Here is a 24,107-nt window from a genome sequence, read left to right as displayed (position 1 = left end):
AAAAGAAACATGCCTTAGTCCCATTTTTCAATGGACTTCTATACTTTATAGCTTTTGTAAATTATTATTTAATTTTTTAAAAAAAGTGAGAGAAGTTACTGGCTTAATAGTAGACATGCATAATTCCTTTTTGGATTGTAACTGTGATAGAAGGGGTTTTATTGTAATAGTGTAGGAATTAAACACATATCAAAGATACGCCTTTAATGCCTTTTAACATACTGCAAGTATTTTAACATAGCGCAAGGATGAAATAGGTATAGTGGTTTGTGTTATAGGAAGAATAAAAATACTGCAACTGGTTTTAAGACTTTATTGCAAACATTATTATATTCTGTGTTGAAGGGAAAATTGGAGAAATTATTCTCAAATGGCTTTCTATAGGAAGATTGTCCACTGCTGTTTTTTCAATGTTGTTTGAGTACATTTTGAGGTGGCCAGTTGTTTTATTTTGTGCTGTAGCCAAAAGACTCTGTTAGGCTGCAGATCAACCAAATCTAAGCTGGTGTTGCCACCAAAAGCACAGTTGCTGTTTTTTGAGTGGACTGTGGTGTTTGTGCAGCTGCACAGTGAGCCAGATAGGAAAAGTAATCTGTCTTGAAAATAATCTTTTTTTTCTTTTTCTAGGCTATTTTTCAGCAGAATCTAGTTGTACAGCTGCACAGTGAACAGATCAGCAAACAAATGTGCTGGTATACAAAAATGGTTTTGTGGGAATGGGAATGAATGAATGAAGCAGTGGGGGAGGGCAGGACCGCTGCTTCAAGTGCAACACCATCTTAAAATATTTGTTGAACTTCAGCCTTAGTTCTACAAAAACATTTTCTTACTTTCAGTAGAAAAATAAAATATTAAAATGCAGGTGTAACTGGTTCATCTTTTCAAGTATTTCATTCGTACAATCACTGGTATCTTAATAGGACCTAATTGAACAGTAGAATATTGGCACAAAATCAAACAAGCTCCCTTATAAATTTTGTGCATTAATAGATGTTTTATGGACTACATACAGTTTATATATGAAAGACTTAAAATTCATTCTTGGTAAGCAGAACTAATACTTACAGAACTTCCAACTGTTTTGATGTTTTTATATTCTTTTGAGCTCTGAGAAGGATCCTGTACTCAGCAATTTCTTAGAAATAACTCTCCTTTTGAAGAAGGCTGTCCAGTTTTTTTCCATTCAAAATAAAATAAATCCCCTTTCTGGATAACTGAGCTAGTAGATTGCTACCGTATTAGTTTAGGATCATTTTCTAGTATGCTTGGGATTTGGCATTTCAAATACTTTACATTTCAGATTTTTAAAAAGTTTTCGTGGTGTGTTCAGTTATGCATAAATGCTTTCTGTACTATTTAAGTCTTATCTGGTATTAACTTAGCAAATATGGCTTGGATCAATTAGTTAATGGTCTGTTCTTACAAAGTGCCCCTCCTACTGGGCTGTAGATCTTCAAATGAATGAGTTTTACTTAAGTCCACAAACCTGTTTCACTGAAATTGAAGAGGGAAGAAAATACAGGAGATGGGTGAGAACTAAAGTTAGAAATTGTTAATTGTAACTTTTTAGATCTGTAGCAGGTTTTCCTATTTGTATATCCAGAAGCTAATGTCAGCTTAAGACTGATAAAACAAAATGAGATTATTATTTAATTAAATGCTTTTATGGCTTTCTTAAAGTGTCTTTCAGTAACAGCAATATATTGATTTCACATTAATAATTTTTTAAAAGTCATTAATCTTAAAAATGTGTGCTAGATTAATAGGACTTTATATCCTGGCATTTGTTAAAAATTTGAAATTTAGGAAAAAAAGAGTAGGTTCATTTGGATTTTCAGATTCCAGCCTTTTTTTTGAACTGAATATTAGTATGAAATATTGCACAGTTGCTGGAGTGGAAGTAGTGGGGGGCTGCAGGCATCTCTCCTGCATGTACATTGGAGTAAATACCTGCAATATAAGAAAGAATTTTAGTTTTCAGGAATTGTAAGAAAAACTGTCTTTATGTAGTCAGTAGACTTATTTCAAGAAATATTTATCTCTTCTCTTTTTAAAAAATTGCCATTTCTCATAGAGCTATTACTCTGAGCAGTTCTTAATAGAAATAAATGACATGAGTGCTTAACTTTTCAGCGCTGACCAGAGAGAATATTGTAGTTTGGTAAGAATATTGCCTTGCCTTTATTTTTAACACCTTTTGTCTTTCTCAGTTCTCCCTTCACTGAAGCATGTGTTTGGTATTTTTGTTTGGTGTGAAACTTCTGGTTGCCCATGAAGTCTTGCTAAGGCACTTTAGTCATTGTGGCATTCAAGCTGAGTAACTACTTAGAAGAGTCAAAGATCTTTTTCGAAGATCTCTTCTGCAGGTAGAAAAAGAAGGGCAGAACATTCTTTAGAGAAAGCAAGGAAAGAAAGTTGAACAAAAAGGGAGAGAAACTAAAATAACTTGGGAAGGGGCATGGGAAGGGGAGAAATCCAGTGCATTTATGTTACAAATATTTCAGGTTATTAAAATTGCTGGGAGCAGACAGGAAAAAGGGTGGGGGAAAGAAAGTTGGGCACTTAAAATATTCTAGTCAGTGTTGTACACTAACAAAAAATGCTATAGTATGTGAGTTGCAAACACTAAAATGATAGATGTGACTTTCAATTGAGTTTGAATTTTGTATGACTACATTATTTGAATCAAAGTTTCTTGTTTTAAGTACAGCCTAACTATTGAACTAGTTTTCTAGTTTCAGTGGAGCAGTTGGTGATAAATAAACAAAAATGTACCCCAAAATCATGTTCGTATTTCAGGCTTTAAATGAAGTCTTCTCAAAAATAACATGCTATAAAAGAAGAACAGTTGAAATAGTAGGCACTGTGGAGAAGTTTCAGGAATCCAAGGGAAATTGAATGAAAAAGGCTGTAAAAAACACCCAAACAACTTTCATCAGAGGTGCATTTAGTTTAATAGATGAAATATTATAGGCAGACAATGGTTTAGCATAGAGATGTTGTGAGTTTCCCATACAGAACAGATAACTCTTTGCTGATGTACGGCTCAGGTACTTTGACCTCAAGCCTCTGATTTAAAAACCTTGTATATGGATGTGCAATCAGTAGTGCATTTAGTATGAATGATTTGCTTGCATTGCTGAATGAGGAGGGGAGGGGATGCAGCTGGCAGCACTGTGTGCGTTTTCTGACATGTCAGTTGGTGTGGCACAACGATTTATCTTACCCACTGTAAAGTTACACGTTTGTTCTAACTTTGCACTTTGACTTAGGCGGGGTTGTCCCACTGCCTGAGTGCGTCCTGAAAGACTTGTCTCGTTCTTGTTTGCAGTTCAGCAAAACGTAGTAGGTGCTGTTATTTCCAGCTCTGGCCTACGGGTGTTGCAGTTTCTTACCCAACACATAGCTAGGAGATGTTTTCCCTCGTGTCTCACCATTTTGGGTGCCAGACCATCACTGAGCTATGGAGGGAAGGAGGGGAGCCAGCGGAGAATCAAATGAGTGAATAAAATAAGGCAAAGGCTAACAGCAATAATATCTGGAATCTTTTTCAGCTTTGGTGTAGCCTTGTCCTCAGGCTGCCCTTCCATATTCTTTTGAGGGATTCGAGAGTCTTAATGTTCTTACATTGACATCAGCTATATACAGTTCTGTGCCACTGAAATGTATAGGATTTAGACTTCAGCTTTCTGGTATTTTACACATACGAATACTGCCTGACAGATTAAAGATGACAGCTATTTATAATTGCCTAGCGAATAATGAAGCTTGTTTAAAAAGAAACAAATAATCAACTCTTAATAGTTGTTCTGTTTGAGACTTTTTATGATGGGTATGCTTGTTTTGTAAGTAAGCATCTTTGTTCTGTACCAAGAGTTACAATAGAAGATACAGAAGATTATATAATAAAAGATTAAAAATATTGTGCTAGGTTTATTACTATTTTAGTTGAAAATAGTGAGACATCTAATTGATTTTGAAATTGGTCTGATGCTCAGCTCTTGTATTTCAGCAATGAATCATGATCATAGATTACAAACGATTTTAACCATTAGGGCATGGAGAAAAGGTACCGTTCAAAGCTAAACACCACAATTAGGGATGCATGACTGAAGTTTCAAAGTAATGTATTAGTAGTATTGTGTGAGACAGTCACATGAAAAAGATCATGAGGCTGTGAAAAGGATTATGATCATGCTTTAGTCATGAATTTCCTGGTAGAGATATTTTAGTCTGGATCGTGCTTGTTTAAATTACAGTAATTTGACTTTGCTTGTTCTAGTTATATTATGATTATGTGGCAGATAATGGAGAAAAGGTGTCTGACCTACCAAATTAGTATCCTTTGAGTAACTGAATTTATTTAAATTTGAGATGCTGTTTTCAGTACTGAGAAACTGAAGTTAAAAAGATACTAAACAATTTGCTAGAGCATTACAGTACATTGCATGTACTTACCTGCTGCTGCCATCTTCAATGCAAGCATATGTAAGTTCATCTTTCTCCCAGGGGTTTCATTTGTCTTGCATGTACCTTAACTGCTTATTCCAGATCCTGAACCTGCTCTTCACTTTAAGTAACATTCAACATTGTAAATCCTCAGTTGGTGAAAATCAGCATATTCCTATAGAAATGTGGAGCTCTCTTGATCTGTCACCAGCCATACTCCTGATCCAGTACCTTTACTTACTGCCAGAATGTTTCTGCTTTCTGGGATGATGTAAGTCACAGAGCCCAGGTTCTCAGCCTGTGTGAGAAAGAGCGTATGTTCTTTATTTAAAGGTTATGGAATGAGTTTCCAGACAATCATACAATCTGAGGGTTGACTCAGTCCAGTGACTCTTAGATAAAGATTTGCAACCTGTTTCTTTCTACTCCACAGTAACAATTCTGTACTTACCTGTTTCCTCAAAGGAGAATGGAAAAAGCTTCTGGAAGGTGCTTTGAGATCCTTTTCATGTTTCTGTACTAATCCCAGAGATTTATTTATAAGAACATTAGGGATGCCTTAAATAGAGTCCGTGAGTGAAAAAGACTATATGAAAATAATATCTTGGGAAATTTTGGGGATGAACTCATCATACTAAATTACTTGAAAAGGTTTGTCACAGCCCTTAAATCAGTAACTGGAATGGAATGTAGGTGACTGAACTGGAGACAAACTGCGGTTGTTCCAGACTGATGATTGAACAGTTGTTTATAAAAATAAAACAGTATTATACAATGATTACCCATTGACCTATCTGATGATCCTCGCATCAATTTTTGATGCAGATGCCTCCATTTGACAGATACTCTTCTGATGTTACATCTGTAACTGGGTCAGTATTGCAAAAGAGAGTTCTGCTTTTTTTTAAACCTTGCAAGCATTTGAAGCTCCAGTGGAAAGTGAATTTTCATCTTTTGTATTTGTAGAGGTTAACAGCAAAAACTTTTTCCCCAGTTTTCTGTGTTAAGTCATTTGCTATATAAAGTCATTAAAAAGTAGCCCTTTCCTTTTTTTCCTCAGTCCTTTTCTCTGCCAACCTGTTGCAAGTGTAGGAGCTTCCAAGAGATTTTTTTTTTGGTGCAATAATGTGGTTGTAAGTGCTTAAGCGCAAAGCATCAAGCTAATATTTTAGGAAATTAAAATGGACTTCAAATGTTTGTGGTTTGCTGCAAAGCACTTTCCTGACTGATTTCACAAGGCACGTTTTAGTTAGCAGCTGGGGTGGGCCTGAGAAGGACAACTAAATTTACCAATTCTTGTCTGAAAGTCAGTAGCATTTGAGGATGTGTTGACCAGGTCGCTTGCATCTTTGTGAACGTAGGGTCAGTCGCAGCTCTAGTCGAGGTGCACATCAGGAACCAAAATTGGTTTTGGTGTAAAAAGAGATGAAAGCATACGTGACCTGTTTTCCTATTACTTTATTACATCCTTGCATTTGCTGCAGTGTTTTGGTAGCATCTGAGTATACAGAAAGCAGGGTGGATGGAGTTCTGCCCTTATTCTTTCTCTCAGCTCTCATTTCCTTCTTGGTCATATTCTAAATTTAACTAGTCATGTGTAAAAGCCCAACTTCTGTACTTGGTTCCTTTGTCTATTTTAGTCAACTCTGTTAAACTGTTCAAAATAGGCACTCAACTGTTGATTGGGAACCTCCGTGCTCCTTTCTTTTGGTTGTCTGCTCCTTTGCTGATAGGAGGGCTCGATTGTCTACTACAGGTGTTTAGCAGAACTGCTGTAAATGTTACACATTTTATTTGGCTTGCTACCAAACAGAACAAATTAAGTGTTGCTAGAAAACCCTGGCAGTGTTTAAATAATTATTTAAAAAAAAAAAAACCACATTTATTTTAGAGGTTATTTTCTACCCAAAATAAGTGTCTAGAAAATAGGAGTCGTAACATACAGTTCTTGGCTTATCTTCAGCTTTCTAGTTTGATAACATTTTTACATAAACTTGGATTTTTTTTCTTAAAAGTTTCTTTTATAATAATTATTCTGGTTTTATATATGTTTTTGCTAGCAGATGTAAACAAAATAAAGCTGTCATATTTTGTGAAATAGTGAATTGTTTTCAACTCTGAGCACAAGATAGACTTCTGCAGTGTCCTCTTCATTACCTGTTGAATAGCAAATTTCTTACATTTAATACTAAATTGAAAACCACATTGTCTACATGATATAATTTCTAAAAATCAGTACTAACTACTGTGAGCTAGTGTGTCAGCATTAACAGTATTTTTTGAGTTACATAACCAGACGTTTTCCATATAACCTTATTTTTAAATTAATGTCCACGTAGATCTTTGAAATCAGTAAACTCATGTAAGTAAAAAGTACTAAAAATACGAACATTTAAGCAATACAGTGAAGTTGGTTAATTACAACTGATTTTTAAACTACTAATTACCAATCAAAATAGGGAATTGTGCAGTGTGTGTGTTTAGTGGAGGTACTTTAGCAGCACATAAGAGAACAAATGACGTGTGGGTTTTCAACCGTATTATCTGTCTGTCATCCCATAAATAAGAAAATACGGACAGTATTATTGTTTTTAAATAATTTTTAATCTTTTGTAACTTGTGTTTTAACAAGATTTTCAATATTATAGCTTAACATAAGCAGAGATGCCTCTGAAAATATACACAAAAAGTGTTCTGTGATGACTGACTGTAAATACTGATCTTTTTCTTGTAACTGCCTCCTGTAAGTATGATATGTAAGACTGCATCACTAAGATACACAGAGCCTATCTTACTGTTGGATAAGAAAAGTACATTAGTACCATTTCTGCAGTAAAAATACTGCAGTTGTTATTCTGTTAACGCCAATATCTAAAAAGATTTGTGAGTCATTCAATTGGTACAAATAAGTACCAGACTGATACTCCTGTAGTACAAATGCTGAGATTGCTTTTACACCTAAGTGCTTCCCCTTGTGTTTCTTGTAGGAAACAGAGATGAAGGTACACATGCACACAAAATTTTGCATCATTTGTTTGCTGACATTTATCTTTCATCAGTGCAATCATTGCCATGAAGATGGACATGACCATGATCCTAAAAAGGAACGTGTACACTACCATAATGACTATCAGATCTCAAATGCATCCTACTTCCAGAATGGAGGAACGGAATCCGTGCCGAGTAAATTTTCAACGTTGGAAGCTGAAAATGAACAAAAATACTACATTGAAAAGATTTTTGATCGTTACGGTGAAAATGGAAGATTATCTTTTTTTGGCCTGGAAAAACTGTTAATAAGCCTTGGTTTAGGAGAGGTAAAAGTAGTGATGATAAATCATGATGATATTGGCCATGATCATGTTTCACACTTATATGCTTTAGAAGTACAGGAAGGAAAGCATTCTCACTCTCATAACCATCCTCATAGCCACCCAGATTCAGAAAACCAAACCATGACTGGTATGGCTGCAAAGAGAAATCATAAATGTGACCCTGAGAGAGACGCAGTAGTGCCATCAGTAAAAGATGATGGCAAACACGTTCACGACCAGAGTCGCCATCACCATCATCACCACCCTCGTCTACATCATCACGACCATAATGGTACACATCATTCTCATAATGATTCAGTTAGTCATCGTGACCATGGAGAACAGAACCATGAGCCTTCAACAGAGACAAACACAACTCAGCATCAGCCAGAAAGAAAACAACGGAAACAGAAGAAGAAGCAAAAGAAGATCAGTGAGACTTCAGGAGATGTTACACGGGATTATGCCCCAGATCATAATCCAGGTGATCAGTATGAGCACAATCGTGTTCATAAACATGATCATGTACATGATGCATCTCACTTGCATGTACACCATCGTGAACACAATAGCGATCGTTCTAGTAGTCATGGACATCAAGATTCCAGTTTAGGTAATGAGGATGGACACCACCATACCAGCAAGCGAGAGGCACCTCATAAGCAGATTAGTGTAAGAAAACATGCTATTTTTTCAACGCGTAGTCATAAGGATCATAATGAAGATGAACGTGATCGTGAAGAGGTGAGTATGAAATGGAGAACCGGTAAGTTCACTTTCGCCGTTGTTACATAATAATTGAAGGTGCATACCCACAAATATCACAGAAGCATGTTTGCGACTGTTGTGTAATACAGGTAGCAGAGTGAAAACGCTAAAGGTCACTGCCACGGTTTTGAGTTTACTTTATGGGTTTTCATTTCTGTCTGTCCATCGCCCATCTTCTCTCAGAGATCTATCTTCTTGCCTATTTATCTGTATAAAGGAGATACTTAAAGCTTTCTGAGGTACCCTGCTTACAGGCGGTTTTTTTCCCCTCCCAATATTTATGACTACTTCCATACGCACATCTTTTTTGGACTTCTTTCTAAATCTAGGAAGCTGCATAGACACTCTTTCCTAGAAGAAACAGCTGCATCTCTTCAACATGCTTCTAATTTCTTTGTCCTAAGAGATCGTGAAGTAATGTAGATGTAGCTTCTGTAGCACTGTGCTCGGTGTAAGCTCTTCTGTTTCTCCCTTCAGCATCCATTATTTCTGCCAGGACCATAAATATACTTTCCCTTCCCCCTTACAGTTAACTACAGAAGCAGGACATTTTGATATCATGGTTTTAAACTAGAAGTCAGAATAGGAGAGGATGGAGTGAGTGCCGAGTTTGAGGTTTTAAACTGAATGAAAAAGTGAAACTCCAAACATGGAAGGTTGGTAGGTAAAGAGAAGTGTTGGAAAACCTGTTTTGGATTTATATTCTTCCACTCCTTTCCTGTTGCTCTTTCTTCATTGCTCATACTGTGTAATGGTAAAGAATATGGAAACACATTTTCATTGACATGTATCAAATTATATAGGAGTTTGGAGACTGAGTCAGTAGTGCAGATATTTTTACTGTTTCTTTCCCCTCATAAACCACTTAGATCAGCTTAGACATGTTTTAGCACTGGTGGAATGTTGTGGGCCAGAGTTTCTACTTTCTATTTGTGTTGTCAAATCATAGGCTAAATTTTCCATAACTGTAGTTTTTAAATGAAACAGTTTCTTTCATATTTAATTTGTTTGTACAATTTGCTTGCAGTGCTTAAATGTTACCCAGCTGCTACGGTACTATGGTCTGGAAACCAGCTCTCCAATATCTCCTGAATTGTTTATATACATGTGTCCTGCTTTGCTATACCAGATTGAGAGAAGACTTTGTATTGTACATTATGATGAGCTTGAAGATTTTATGAAAAGTAAAAATGCATCAATGGAGAATAAAGATAAAACAGGTGCATCAGGTAGGTGTGTAACATCTAAAGCCTTCAAAATTATTTTGCATTGTAAATATTAACTTCAAAGTTTGAAATGTCATACAACTTAGCATTGGCTGTAGAGTAAAGAATGGGTGAAATTTAACATTTACCAGAAGAAATTTGAGACAGCACGCTCCTGTAAGTCAGGAGACATAGCATCCTGTTTGGTGGTATAATAGCTTCTCCTAAGTAACCATGGCTCAGGGAGGCATACCTTTCTTTCTTGTACATTTTTATCCTTTTTCATTATTTTCACTTTTTATTTTATGTTTGCTTATTTTTATTTCTTTTTTTTGTCTTCTGTCGTTGAGGCCTAATGTCCTATCATTGGGCCTATGGCCCAGGCATTTTGGCCTGGATTCTTCCCACATATCTTTAGATGTTGGACTCTTTTGTGGTAGGAACATAGGCAAGGTACAGAATCTTTGAAGACAGAAGGACCTCTAAGGATGAGCAAGTCCACCCACAGTTTGGGTTATTTCCATCATTTAAAATATGTTATGGCTTTTTCTCTTAGTGTGACTGAGATGGTCCATATGTTTATCTAAAAGTTGGAAAGTTGCAGTGTTACTTTGGCACAAATTTTCTTAATAACTTTGACCTGGATATATTCATTCAGGAGTAGAGAACAGCACCTTCATCACAGTTAATTCACTGGAAAATATGATTTCAGGTGTTAACGTGTTTATATTCTAGCAGTGATGCAAATTTGTAGAATTGACATCCAGATTGTTTTGTGAGCTTAAGAAATATAAAGACTTAAGCAAGATACAATATCATTTAAATTGCCATTTCCGACAACAGTTTCCTTTTCTGACTTCCAATGTCAATTATGCTATACTACTCCTCTAAGCATACGAGAAGTATTCAATCAAAATCCTCTGGCAGTTTTAATTTTTTTGTGTGTGTTCCTTGAGTAAAAGTCAGTAGACTTTTTTCTTCTTACCATAGTTCTAAGCTAAAAATATTTTTACTATTGTTAAAGCAGTTCCTTTAAGGGCAGCATCCATTGTTGTGATTTCATAACTGAGTATACTTTTAAAAATATACGTTTACTACTGCTATCTTTCATAAATTATAATGGAACTGTTGACAGATGTTTAGCTGTGGTGAAGTATTAAAAATCTAAAAATTCTTGGATACAATGTCCATGTTTTGAAAATAAAAATATTGGTAATTGTGAATATTTATTAGTACATAGGTGCTTATTAGCATCGTTAGAAATAAAGCTTGAAGTAACTACATTCTCATAGATGTTAATAACTGTTGGAATGAATGCATTGCTGGTAATCTTTCTTAACAATGCTGGAGTCATTAAAATAATTAACTTGTTATGCATAAATCTCCTATAGTGACACAGCTACTATATTGTTAACTGTTCAAAGATTGCTGTAAACCAAATTCTGTGTGTGTTATGGCAGCAAACTGTTGTGTGGGGTAGTCTCATTGTAGTAAGGGTTGACCCCTGCCTTATTACCAAGAGGATTTGTAGAGTAGCTCTAAGCATTTTCTGCCAATTAAAACGTTGAAACCCTGTACAAAACTGTCATGTTTCACATGCTTTGAACCAGTTTAATTAGAAAGTTTCTACAGATGAGTGCTTCTTTTTAAAAGAATGCATTTTCTTTCTCTGTAATGAGTAAGGGAGTTGATGAATAACTCGGCTTGAAGACCTTTAACATTTTAAGAGACTTAATTTGCAAACTTAGTGAAGCTTGTTGTAAACATTTAGCATGTTTTATGGCATCTGATAGCTTGCATATAACACATTTGCCAGTTAGTTGTAAAAAATTGGGTTTTAACTTATTGATTTGGCTCTGAAAACAAACAGTAACCTCTAAAACAGGTCAACTTGATTAGATAATGATAAATCGTTCTTCATAACAATTTGCTGTATGCTGTTGTATTAACTACAGTGAGATTTCAGTTGATGTAATAATCATTTTCCCTTCTTAAGTAAGGAAGTGAATCACAAAATAACAAATCTTAACTGGTATATGGGGATTGTGGGAGGTGTAGGACAAATCTCAGTCATAGAGTAACTTAACCTGCAGGTTGTAGGATTCTACTAAAATGAAAATGTGTGCTTGCCCGAGCTAATGTAAATATTTTTAGATAGAAATATTTGCCAAAGTTAGGAGGATGCAGACATTTTAAACGCTAGCTTTCAGTGGTTTTCTTTAATTAAAACTAAAGCTTTCAAAAAAACTTAATAGTTTTTTGAACCAGTGCAGCTTCAGATACTAACCTGTAAGGTTTCCATTAGTTATGATAGTGCAATTTTCTAAAGCAAAGTAATTTAATTAACTGATGACCAAAAACTTACGAAGCCATGTTGGGTTTTATTCCTGTAATTTACAGATAGTTCTGTAACATCTTCTAATAGAGGATTTTCAAGGGCTTATATGCACAACTGAGCTTTCACAGTGTACCTATTGGAAGAGGTGGCATTGGTATTATTGAGGCCTCCTAAACAACTTAACTTAAAAGGAAAGGTGCACCCTGCTATAAATCAAGCTAATAGAAGTGATACAAGTAAACAGTGAGCAATTTTTTTAAAGATGGAGATCAGTTAGAGTTGTTGATTAAAAGTATTTCAGATCAGATATATCTTGTAAATCTGCCTGTGCAGATGCAGGTGTTCCCTGGAGCTTACCATTCCCTGAACCCAGGAAGGCTTTTGCTTAGCTTGCTTTCTTGTTAAAGCTTGCAGATAGCTAACCATTCTCAGCCTTCCGAGGAGTCTGCCTTACTACCCTTTTAGTCCGTTTTAATTTGCAGATAGCTGTCCAAATCTGGTGCGAGCAGCTGTCTTTTGTTTGCTACCCACTGTTTGAACAGAGGTTCCTTACTGAAGAAATTGTTCAGTCACCTCCCTCTTGTTTTTTTCCACAGAATTATTTTATAAGCCAGTGCATAATAACTTCACCTCATTGACCAAGCTTTTTACAGTATTCCTAGGAGCGTTATACACCAAGGTCTTTTATAACTTAAGAGCTCTTGCAGTGTTCATAATATTGCATATTAGTTCCACTTCCATAATATTTTAGTGTTTCGAACACTACAGTTGAATGAAATCCTTGAATAAAATTTTGTGTCGGAATTTTGTTGTGAGTCTTCCTTAGTATCCTTTTTATATGAGGAGTGTTTGTACATATGTGTAACTGTGGGGTCACACACAGCTTTTGTATATAATATATGTTTTTATCTTTGACTTGACAGCAACCTTTTGCTGATAATTTTGGTTCCATACCATTTTTTTAAGAGTTTAAACAGAAACAGAAGCTGACTAAGATCTGAGAGATGCACAGATTCCATATTCTCATTCTCATGTGCCTCATCTTAATCATGGTGCCATGTTTAGATCCTGTATCGTTCATAAGAGTATGTAAGCCCTTCAGAGATGCGTTTGCCAAATCTATGCTATGATATATGAAACTTAAGCCAGTTTATATAATCTCCTTTCCATTTTTCTCCATGTAAGGCTGTTGGTCATTTAACCTGGCACTTAACATCATACATAATGTCTGTGTCCAGATTGGAGATCCAATGTCCTGCCAAATGGCTGTGTAACTTTTATTTGGGCTACTTGTGCATGCATGCATGATTCAGTATTGAATTACAAGTCCATGTGTGCTGTTTCTTTCAGCACAGCCTGGTAATCCAGAGTACATGATTGAAGTGCTCTGGGGATGAATCAAGGCTGTGTAGTGGCAGTATTTTAGTCGGCAGGGTGCTGCTTCCACTCTAGACCTACTTGTGTATTCCCATTTTCCAACTTCTGTTTTTCAGTTCGTCATCTGATGGCAGCCTTTGCCTTTTCACCAACTCTGTTCTCCTCTCGGTATCAGTATGCATTTCAGTGTATGCTGCATACCTTCTAAAGCTTTTTCCAATCAGTTTCTCCTGGTGGATGTGCTCTTGTACCCTTTGCATTTGAATTGGATTGTTTCCTTTTCTGCATTGTTGTGGAATGACAGCTACAGACTTCATAAGAATGAATATCCCAAAATAAAATTTAAAAGAGCAGATGTTGTAAGTTTTGGTGTTGAACCAGACCAGGCCTGCATTAGCCACAATTCCAGTGGCAAAGTCTTGTCAAATCTGACCTGTAACATTTTTGGTACAGATAGAATTCTTGGGACATTCAACTGCTAAATTATAAAATTCATTGAGCAGCTATAACATATTCATTCCTCCTCTCTTCTCATCTCCTTCCCATCCTCCCCATTTCCCAGGATGTTTTCCCCCACAAAAACGAGTGGACCTTCACAGATGTAAGGAAAGTCAGATCATGCACCAAAGTATGGAGATGCTAATGATTTTAAATCAGGAGTTGTTAACTTTCATTAAAGTTGGCAAACTGTGTAGAAATTTTTTATTAAGAATGAAGCTAGGAAAAAACCTGGAAAAACCTGAAACATTTAGGCTAAAACTTGAAATAAATAAATAAATAAAGTTCAGGTTGAGGAAATCATGTTCATGAAAGATCTCAGTGCAAACAGTTAATGTTTGTAAAATAGGAGCACCAACTATTCCTGTCTTTGGGACTGTGAACCTTTTGAACTGTATTGTTGGAATGAAATAGTTTTTGCTTACTGTTCTTTGAAGATTCTGTGATGGGAAGAAGCAAGAGACGTGATAGAGAAGCAGAGAGAGGAAAAAAAAACCCAACAGTTTTTAATTCTTAGCCTTACCGATGACTTGAAAAAGTAGACGAAAAAATATTTTATTAGAGTGAGATGCTGACTGCAAGAGCCATGCTTCTTTGCTTATAGGATCTGTTTCTTGTGTAATTCCTCCTCTTCCATGTCATATAGAAATTTGCACATTTTCCCTAATTAGCAGGATTATCTTAAGTGTACCATATCCCATTATCACTTTTTCTTCTAATGACAATAGAGGTTCTCAGAAAAAATATACACTGCTTTTTGCTGGTAGCAAGTTGCTTTCAGCTCTTCAAGCTCTTACTATAGCATTTGATTTTGAAGTTCCTCTGTCAAAGGTTGAGTCTTACTTATTTCTCATAAATAAAAATGTGTGTTTCAAAGCACCAGGTGAAGAGAATGGTGCCTAACTGAACATGTTACTCCTAACAAAGGAGAAATATTGATTCCAGTTAAATTTTGCATCAGAATTGTGTTAAAAACAAAGGTTAAATATGAATTAGTGCACTCGTAGAGCCCTAGTAAGTTAAGTAGCGGAGATGTTTTTGTTCCAACAGGAAATCTTTTGCTTTTTATGTTTCATTAAGGGCTACAGAAGTAAGCCTGGAACTTACAATCAGGAAGAGTTGCTGGGCTCTCTTTAGCCAATTGTCTTCTGATGTCTCACTATATTGTACTGTACTGTGAATAAGCTTGTGTATTTTTTACTGTGGACTTCAGTACTGCCTTCATATTTTTCAGCAGCTTTTGCATGAACAATCACACAACTTAGGTTAAAGGAAAGTCACCTTCTTAAGAGATAGTTGAAAGTCATTCAGCAGTCTTAAAAGTTTTACAAGTATTGTTCTGATAACCTTTCTGTATTCATTTCTTCCCACAGCCTGGTTTTGTGGTATCATCTCTATCACCGTCATTAGCCTGCTTTCCTTGCTAGGTGTGATCTTGGTTCCCATCATTAACCAATGGTGCTTCAAATTTCTTCTAACTTTCTTGGTAGCTCTGGCTGTAGGAACAATGAGCGGAGATGCACTACTCCATCTGTTGCCACACGTGAGTGTTGTTTCCTTACCTTTTTTTCTTAATTGTAACTGTACATAGAATATTCAAAGAATTGTTTGACAAGTATCAACAAATAAATATTCACTGATGCAGATGTAGATTGCAGACTATGACGGACATCCTGAAACAGTGTTTGAGATTTTCTGTTAACAAAAAGAAAGGAAATGTGTGTTTCTTAAAAGAAAAAAAAAAAAGGAAAAGAAAAAAAGTAGTTGTGTATTCATAGTTTAACTTCTATCACAGTATTTTAAAACACTTAATGAGACCAACAAGAGTATTTTAAATTTAGCAGTATTTACTGACTCTTGTCTACTGATACTTGTTTATCAGTACCACCTAAAAGTATTTCAGGGGGATTAACCTTCCTGGTTACTAGCTTTTGGGGAGAAAGTAACCTCTAACTTACTGAATCAAGAAATTGTCCAAGTTACTGGGAAGGTAAGCAATTTTTAATTTGTGATGGTATACTGTCATTCTTAGAAGGGGAACTATTTTCTAAAATTTTGTTACTTTAATTCTTTTAGCAAAAAGACTAATGTTTACATGTTTTCTTTGTGTAAATTTTCATACAAATTTTTGGTCAAAAAGTTTAAAGTTTATATTTCAGATCAGAATTAAGGCTGTAATTGACTATAATAGTTAAAAAAAATCATGAGGTTTGGTTGCTAGTGGGAGTGTAGGAATGGCAGTTCCTTGTGACATTTCTGAGTGTTAGTCTCATTATCTTTAGCATTGTGACAGAAAAAAGCTGAAGCTAGATTATTTCCCCCTCCTCCCCTAAAAATTTCCCAGAGAAATATTTTTTTATTGATTAGGGTAATGAATAGTCTAATGAAAAATTTCTATGGTAAAATGTGTTTGTATATATAAAAAAAAAACCAAGCCACAACCCAACTTTTAAAGTCTTTTTATGCTACTTTTCTGGCAAGGTTACATATTTTGTCATCTGAGCTCGGAGCCATTTCAGTCTCCTTGATTGCACCAGGTCATGCTGTGTTATTATTTTCTCTCCGAATAGTCACATGGAGGCCACGACCACAGTCACCACCATGGCCAAGGTCATGTTCATGAACACAAGCATTCTCATCGACATGCCCACGGACATGGAGTACGGAGTGAAGGCTTTCTAGAAGAAAATGATCCAGTGCTGAAAGGTCTTGTGGCACTTGGAGGCATTTATGTTTTGTTCATCATTGAACATTGTATAAGAATGTACAAGCATTACAATAAACAAAAGGTACGCGCTAAAATTGCATGCTATTTTAAAATATGTTACCTGAACTTATCTTCCGAGTGTTGGGAATTGTCTGTGGATGATTCATTATTCTGTGAACACAAACAAGTGCTGCTAATCTGCATTCTGTTTGATTTTATGTGAGGTTGCTTTTCTTAACAAAGTAATTTGGGAAAACAAAGTAGAAATCTGATGGGGGAGGTTGCAGCTTTTTGGCCAGATATATTTGGAAGTATATCTAACTAAAAGACATTACAGCTCTTTCTCTAAAGCACTGTGATCTTTTTGCAAAAATACAAAAGACAGTATGGAAGAAAGAACTGGTAATGGAGCCAGGCAATTGTCAGACAATTCACAAGAAATTTAACTGTATGCTATTAGCTAACGATGCCTGTGTGACAGAGGTATTCATTTTTTCCACATGAGAAAAAGCCAGAATTTGCAGACCTTCTGCTTTCTATAAATTGCCAATCAAATTTTAACTTGTTTCCCTGAAAATGATTGGATTTTTAGGGCTGGGAGCATGCTGTATTTGTGATGGTGGTATAAAAGGATAGCGAGTACCTCAGGGGCAGTGTGACAGTGGGTAGAAATTCAAGCCACCAAAGAGCCATATTCTTTCAACAGTTGTTATAAATACACTTTTAACTTTTGTCTCCATCATTTGACTTTGAGGAGAAAATGATTTTGGTGGAACTATAACTGCTTCTCCCAAAATGAGCACAGAAGAATTTTAAGTTTGCTGTTTCTCATCAGAATTGCTGCCTCAGATGGACAGGCAGCAAAAGATTTTCTGTGTTGGAGGATGCATTTCTTAGATCTTCTGATAAAGAGATAAAAGCTGTCACATTGAGCATATCCTCTTTGAGATTAATTAAATAATTAAATTCCCTAGGCTGCTTTGGCAAATCTGTGATCTCTGTTGTATGGGCTGCAGACAGGAAAGTAGCAAGCTTTTCTCTAAAGGAAAATACAAGGAAGTTACAGGAGTACAAAACTTAAAGTTGAGCAAAAGAGAGGAGCTGTTCTTGCTGCATGCTTGCTTTCTTAAACAAACTAAGCAAATACAATAACTCTACATACGTGTGTTTCTGGGCTGTTAGAGCAATCCTTGTCATAACGTGCTCATTTACTGAAGTGAAGTATTGTCTGTGTGTGCGTGTGGGTGTTTGTGAGTGAGATAGATTCTGTGGTAGGTAGCTAGGAATTTCCACTGGGATACATGTCGTTGCTGAGCCTTACAAAGATTAATATTCTGTAGTCACATGCTTCTGCTAGGCATATTAAGAGAGAGTAACTTAGTCTATGTTGAAGAGATTTTTTGACAACGTTTCAGTTTCTTTTCTTTCCATTGATGTCCTTTTACAAACCAGATGTTACCTGTTTCCTGTTGCAGAGTAAGCAGAAATGGTGCAAGAAGAAACAGACTGAAGAATCACCAATTGGAAGGAAACTTTCCGATCACAAATTAAATAATAGACCAGACGCTGACTGGCTTCAGCTCAAACCCCTTGCAGGTAGGCGTTTATTTTCAGAATTTTTTCTGATTACGAGATTCAAAGTAATGGCACGTAACCTATGGCATGTAGCATGTAACCTCTTGTACAGTTTTACTGCTATTATGCAAATCATTGTTAATAAGACTTAATAGGCTTTCCCTATTAAATCTTCTTTTATTTTGTTTTCCTTAGATCTGAGAGCACTCTGAACACTTCCTAATATGCCATACAAATGGTTCTCAGAGTTCTGAAGCAGTCAGGTTTTGGGTGGCTGTGGTTCTTTGGGGGGTTTTTTATTTGTTTGTTTTGGGGGTGGTTTTTGGTTAAGCTGTGCCTGACTAGCTCAGCCCTGGCAAAAATTAGATCAAAAATGAACACACAACCTGAAAGGGGATATCTGTTACACTTTGAAGATCCCACCCTGTGACCAATTATAGGTTGGCTGAGAAGGCTAAACAAAATTAATTTCTTTTCATAAATACAACCAAGTCTCCTGACTATTCCTCAAGTATCCAAAACAACTTTCACATACTGTTCCTTCGTGACAGTCTGAATGGTCATGCAGTATGTACCCAGAAGGAATGCCATATCGCCCTTCTTGAAGGGGTGAGGGAAGGGGAAGGGCTTTGCTTCATAAACTTCCCTTTCCATTGCCTGCATGGCTCCTGAATTTATTTGTTGATGAAGAATCCATAGGCTATATTTATACAAATGCAATTTTGTTAATTTGACTGGTTTGTAGAAGGGAGGGTTAGAATTGCAGCCTTCTCCACTCAAACAACTTAAAATGGGATTTGGGACATTGACTTAGAACACAGAAAGACTTTCAGCTGTGAGGATGGTGGTACGTATATTTGAAATGTCTTCATTTTCTTTTAACGGGCGATCAGCGGAATTTTGCTTCTCCTAACATGGAGTACATACAGTTTTATAACACTGTTCCTCTGAAAGTGCACTCTTCTGATCAGTAAATCATTCGTACTACAGGCACTGAAAGCCTACGCTGAATTTGAATTTTGAACTGCAGTGCCACTACCACTGACCTGAATGGCCATTCCATTTCTTTTTAAGCAGCCTCCAAATGATGTTTAAGAGCCTGTTTATCTAGAACTCTTTGTCTGCTGCTTAGGTACTCTGTGCCTGGTTTTTTAATCCCGCTTACTGTCTGCTTACTTTTGACTCTGAAATATTTTTGTTGAATTTCTGCGAGCAAATAACTTCATTGTCCAGAACTGCTTTTTTTCCACAACTGGTTTTGTTTCCTGGAGCACAGATTGCCAGTTTCATTTATTTATTAATACATCAGAAATATTAGTAGACTTAAAATTCATGGACGTATGCCTTCTGCATTGTTTTCACTTTGTAAAAATGGCTTTGATTGCTAGCAGGGTAATGAGCTACATTGAAGGAGCTCACTGTATGACACAAGTATCTGACACACAGATGCATGCAATACAGAAACTATTTAAAGATCTGTTGTATCAGTGGCAGATCCTGGTAGCTTCAGTGAAGGTGAAGTTGTGACCTGTATGGGCATGCATAGAGAGTAGCCAGTTAAGGTTTCCTGAGCCATTCAGATTCCATCTACAGCATATGAGACATTATTATCGTTCTGGCAACTTCCCTTCTCCAGTGTTGAACCATAAACTTCCTCAGTAGCAAAATTACAGATACAAACCCAGGTTGGGCTAAAACTGAGTTTGTGTGCTATGGATACAGTGCTGTTGCCTTGTAGTGGAGACTTCCGTATGCTGTACATGCAAATTAGCAAAAAAAATGGGTCAGTGAGAAATACATTTTTTTGGCTGAGTGTTGACAACAAAGTTACTAGATTGGTATGTGTTAAAATACTTTTTTTGCTTTTCCAAAGCAGTTAAATTCTTAGCTCAATGATGCAGTAGTTGCTGGTGATATTTTAAATGAGAACTAATACAGTGTCTCTCCCAGCTGGCTTCAATGTAGGAGCAGACGACTCCGTTTTATCTGAAGATCGACTCAATGAAACGGAACTAACTGATTTAGATGGCCAGCTGGAATCCCCTCCCAAAAACTTCTTGTCTGTAGAAGAGGACAACAATATGCACCATTCTCACAATGATGTCTCACATGCTGCTCAAGAGCATGATCTTCATGATTCAGAGTATGACAGCCATGGCGAAGACAAAATGATAGCTAGAAAACACAGTCACCACTGGCATCACAAACATTCCCATCATTCCCATGGCCACTGTCATTCTGGAAAAGACCTGAAAGATACTGGGATAGCTAACATTGCTTGGATGGTAATTATGGGAGATGGCATTCACAACTTTAGTGATGGCTTAGCAATCGGTAAGCAAAAGCACGGAGTATTTCTCAACAGTTTCTTCCTACCTTTAGTACCTTTGGTAGTATTTTACTTACTGTAATGTAATGATCACAGGTAAGGCTTCCAGTTAGCTCCTGTGGTTACTGACATTGTTTAATCTCCTTCAGAGCAGAAATTAAAAGGCCCTCAGTTGTAATAGTCTTCCCTTTGTTAATGTTCTGTGACTATTTCCACCAAGATTACTGTATTGATAGTAGTGACAGTAGCACTCTCTGCCAGATAGAAGATAGGTGCAGACAAATCCTCGAATGAATTATGGAGCACATGTAATGCACGTTTGTTGTTTGGTCTTAGTATATGCCTTTAAATAATAAATAAGTTCCTTTCAGTCTTACTTATAATGATATTTATTTATTATTATAATAATAATACTATTTCTATTATTATTAATACATAGAATTATACAGTACTTGTAAACAATAAATGTACTATGAGTCAGGTTACCAAAATAATTTTTAAAAAAAGTACTACTGAGGATAATTTAATTTTTGTTTGAGCAAAGTATTGTTTTGGCTTATGGTCAGTAGAGGTTTATTTCTAGCCAAATGTAGAAGAAATTGAAGTACCAAACAGACTTTATTAGATTTATTAAATCAACGTTAATTCACATAAACCTCTAAATGTGATTTGAACTGTAAAACACATTAATTTGAATATATGTCATACAAGTCAAAATGACGGTGAGAGTACTGAAGTGCATACTTTTAATTTATTACTAAGGTAGCTACTAAGAGTACACAGGGTTCTGAACTAATAGCAGAAGGAACATACCCATTTTGAAGGATGGGGGATAAGCTACTTATTAGGGTCTGGAGTTAACGATGGAATCTACTACAGCTTCTCCACTTTCTCCAAACAATTTCTAAAGAAACTAAACTCCATAAAAATTAACTTTTTGCTTCATTTTCATGTGAAACAGGTAAGGCATTTAGACAGTGGCCACAAAGGTTCACTACGCCATCTGTTGAGAACTTCACTGTATTGAAACTCCATTTCTAAATATTCCTGTGTCAAGCCCAAACAGGTGATTCTTTGGTAAAATGTAGAATTTAGAAAAGCATGTTCATCTTCTTAATATATCAAGTTATGAGGAATCCAGAGGAAAGTTAAATTTCCTCTCTGTCTTCAGATTGTGTCTTCTCTTTCTACTTTTTTTTGCCTGACTGCTCACTGCAGGCTGCTCTTGTGCCTTTCTCTGCTACAGTACAGAAATTTAGTATCAGTTTTCTCATCTCAAAACTATTTAAGGTATGAACTTAAAGATGATTGAACTAAATTAGTTTACACAAAAGTTACCGAAAGAGGTTTATGCCAATGTTTTTTTTCTTATTATTTTCCACATCTGGCTTATTAATGTTGCTGATATGGGCTCTACAAATAAGCATAAAGGAAATAGAGGGGTTATGGGTTAAATATTAGTTTAGATTTCCAACCTGGAAAGAAGAGAGCTAGACTGCTGCTCATGTGCATTCTTAACTGTCCTGATGTACTTAAGAGTTCCTAAAAATGTAAAAGTGGTGCCTATTAGCTTGTATTAATAGTATTAGCTTGTTGCCTTTATGTCTGTTTTGCTCAGTTGTGTTCTCTCCCAGGATTTGTCTTTCAGATAAACAGAGTAATAAAGTATGCAGTGGTAATGCACATCCAGAAGACTTCCCAAATTTTCAGTTTATATACAGACAGGACAAAGAGATAATGAAAAAATATTAGAGTGTGCATTCTAACAGACGGGTGTCATCTCTGGAAAGTCTGTTGATTAAATTTGCTGACTTGAAAATAGTAAAATATCATTTGAATCTTTTTTTTTTTTTTCCTAGGAGCAGCTTTTAGTGCTGGACTGACGGGAGGAATTAGTACATCTATAGCAGTTTTTTGTCATGAGCTTCCCCATGAATTAGGTAACTAATTATATAAACTCAATGTGTTCAGTCTCTTCATCTGTACAAAATATGTATCTAAAAGCTGTTGTGATACTCATCCTGATAAGCATAATGCAATGCAGATGCTGCAAGGATGACCAGAACTTCAGAGAGTAATGGAGCAATACTGCTTCAGAGTACATAATGAGAATATTAATACAGGATTATTTTCGCAGGTATCTAGTTACAGCAGTTCTGTAAGCTTGAGCATGTTTTTAAAATGTTCTTAGGAGCATACAGTTTACATTTTGGTGTTACACCTCTGCGTTTTATAGAGAGAGTCTCATACTACTCTGTGTGGCATGATCTTACACAAAGTTAAGTGAAGTTATATATGTAAACATAAGTTTACGTCAGTAAAATTCTTTGTGGAGATCTTCAGAAGATGCTTTGTACCAACTGTTGCTGAGTCCTGTAGGTGTGGATGACTATTTAGGGTAAAGCCTGTAGGCACTGTTGCTGGTGCCATTGATTCTTCCCCCTAATCGAAATATTTCTTCTTGGGGTTAGCTAACCATGATGAAACCTGTCGTTTAGCTGTGAGCCGTAAGGCACATTGCATGAAATTTTAGTGCACCCTGAGACTTACAAAAGAGCACCTAAAGAGAGGAGCCATCATCTCTTTTGCCATAACTTGAAATTGTGCTAGATTAAACTGTGTGTGTTCTCGCACAAGTAAGAGATGACTTGATGAGCTGCTAGCTCTGAGTGATCAAAAGTAAGGTAAAACAAGTACTTCAAATACCTTTAGAGGTGATGAGTGAAAGCATGTTATATAGGCAGATACTAAGTATAAGGTAAGTAACGGGCACAGATGGGAAATAATAGAGCAGATGTTCATGGTTTGACAACGGTGCTATACAATCATTAGTTAAGTGAAGCTGCTGCAGTATATAAAGGATTGCAATATATATTGGTGTGCTTATAATGTGCTAGGTTAACATGATAAAATTAACCTTGTATAAGGAGTAGTTCACTGTACATATTTTTTGTTTTGATTCTAGATTGAGCCATTAATTTCTAGCATCTCTGACATGAGAATATTATATTAATTACCCTCATGACTGCAGATCATCTTTCACTCCTCATATTCACAGGAGTTCAGTTTAAAGGGAGTAAAACTATCAGAGCTGAATACAAGACAAAAATTTAGATCTTCATAGAACATCCACCTCTCTCAGCAATTTCAGCAGAGCTGACCTGAATTCAAAATAAAACAGGTTAACCTGGCACGTCTTAAACCAGCAAACTGATTCAGCATGGAAGTGAAGCCATTCTTTCTGAATGTAACTCTTCCTTTTCCTAGTGCTATATTTCTCAAATTCATTGTCGCCTTCTGTGGGGCTGTTATCCTCCTCCTGAATTTGCACAATGAGGTGTATATAGCTAAGAGGAATTTTCACAGGTATTGATCAAAACTAAGTCTCTGGTTTTATGTGCCATGAAGAACTTCTGTGAAGTAAAGACAACTTTTGTGAAGTATGCACAGATGTATCCTCTGTGGGAGGACCAGATCTAGACTCCTCCATTTACCTTCAACCATTAATCACTATTACCTTTCTGACAATCAGCGTGATGAATAGGCA

The 24,107-nt window shown here is 36.2% G+C and overlaps 1 protein-coding gene across 7 annotated transcripts in view; it reads left to right on the top strand.

Annotated features, from left to right (window-relative positions):
- Nucleotides 1-24,107, top strand: part of SLC39A10 (solute carrier family 39 member 10) — a 56,750-nt gene that overhangs the window by 24,523 nt on the left and 8,120 nt on the right. For 5 of the 7 annotated variants that reach the window (XM_072875286.1, XM_072875289.1, XM_072875284.1 and 2 more), the window contains 7 exons: nt 7,437-8,507; nt 9,559-9,760; nt 15,323-15,492; nt 16,520-16,738; nt 18,132-18,252; nt 20,182-20,565; nt 22,420-22,500. In XM_072875286.1, coding sequence (XP_072731387.1) covers nt 7,446-8,507; nt 9,559-9,760; nt 15,323-15,492; nt 16,520-16,738; nt 18,132-18,252; nt 20,182-20,565; nt 22,420-22,500 — 2,239 coding nt within the window. In that variant the 5' untranslated portion in view covers nt 7,437-7,445. Of the gene's footprint in view, nt 1-4,699; nt 4,721-7,436; nt 8,508-9,558; nt 9,761-15,322; nt 15,493-16,519; nt 16,739-18,131; nt 18,253-20,181; nt 20,566-22,419; nt 22,501-24,107 lie in introns of those variants that run through there. The other 2 variants (XM_072875288.1, XM_072875290.1) reach the window with 2 other exon arrangements.

The sequence above is a fragment of the Ciconia boyciana genome, chromosome 10, assembly GCF_034638445.1.
Source record: "Ciconia boyciana chromosome 10, ASM3463844v1, whole genome shotgun sequence".
Lineage (NCBI taxonomy): Eukaryota > Metazoa > Chordata > Aves > Ciconiiformes > Ciconiidae > Ciconia > Ciconia boyciana.
Note: the sequence above shows the minus strand (reverse complement) of the source record. Positions and strands in the feature narration are given on the sequence as shown.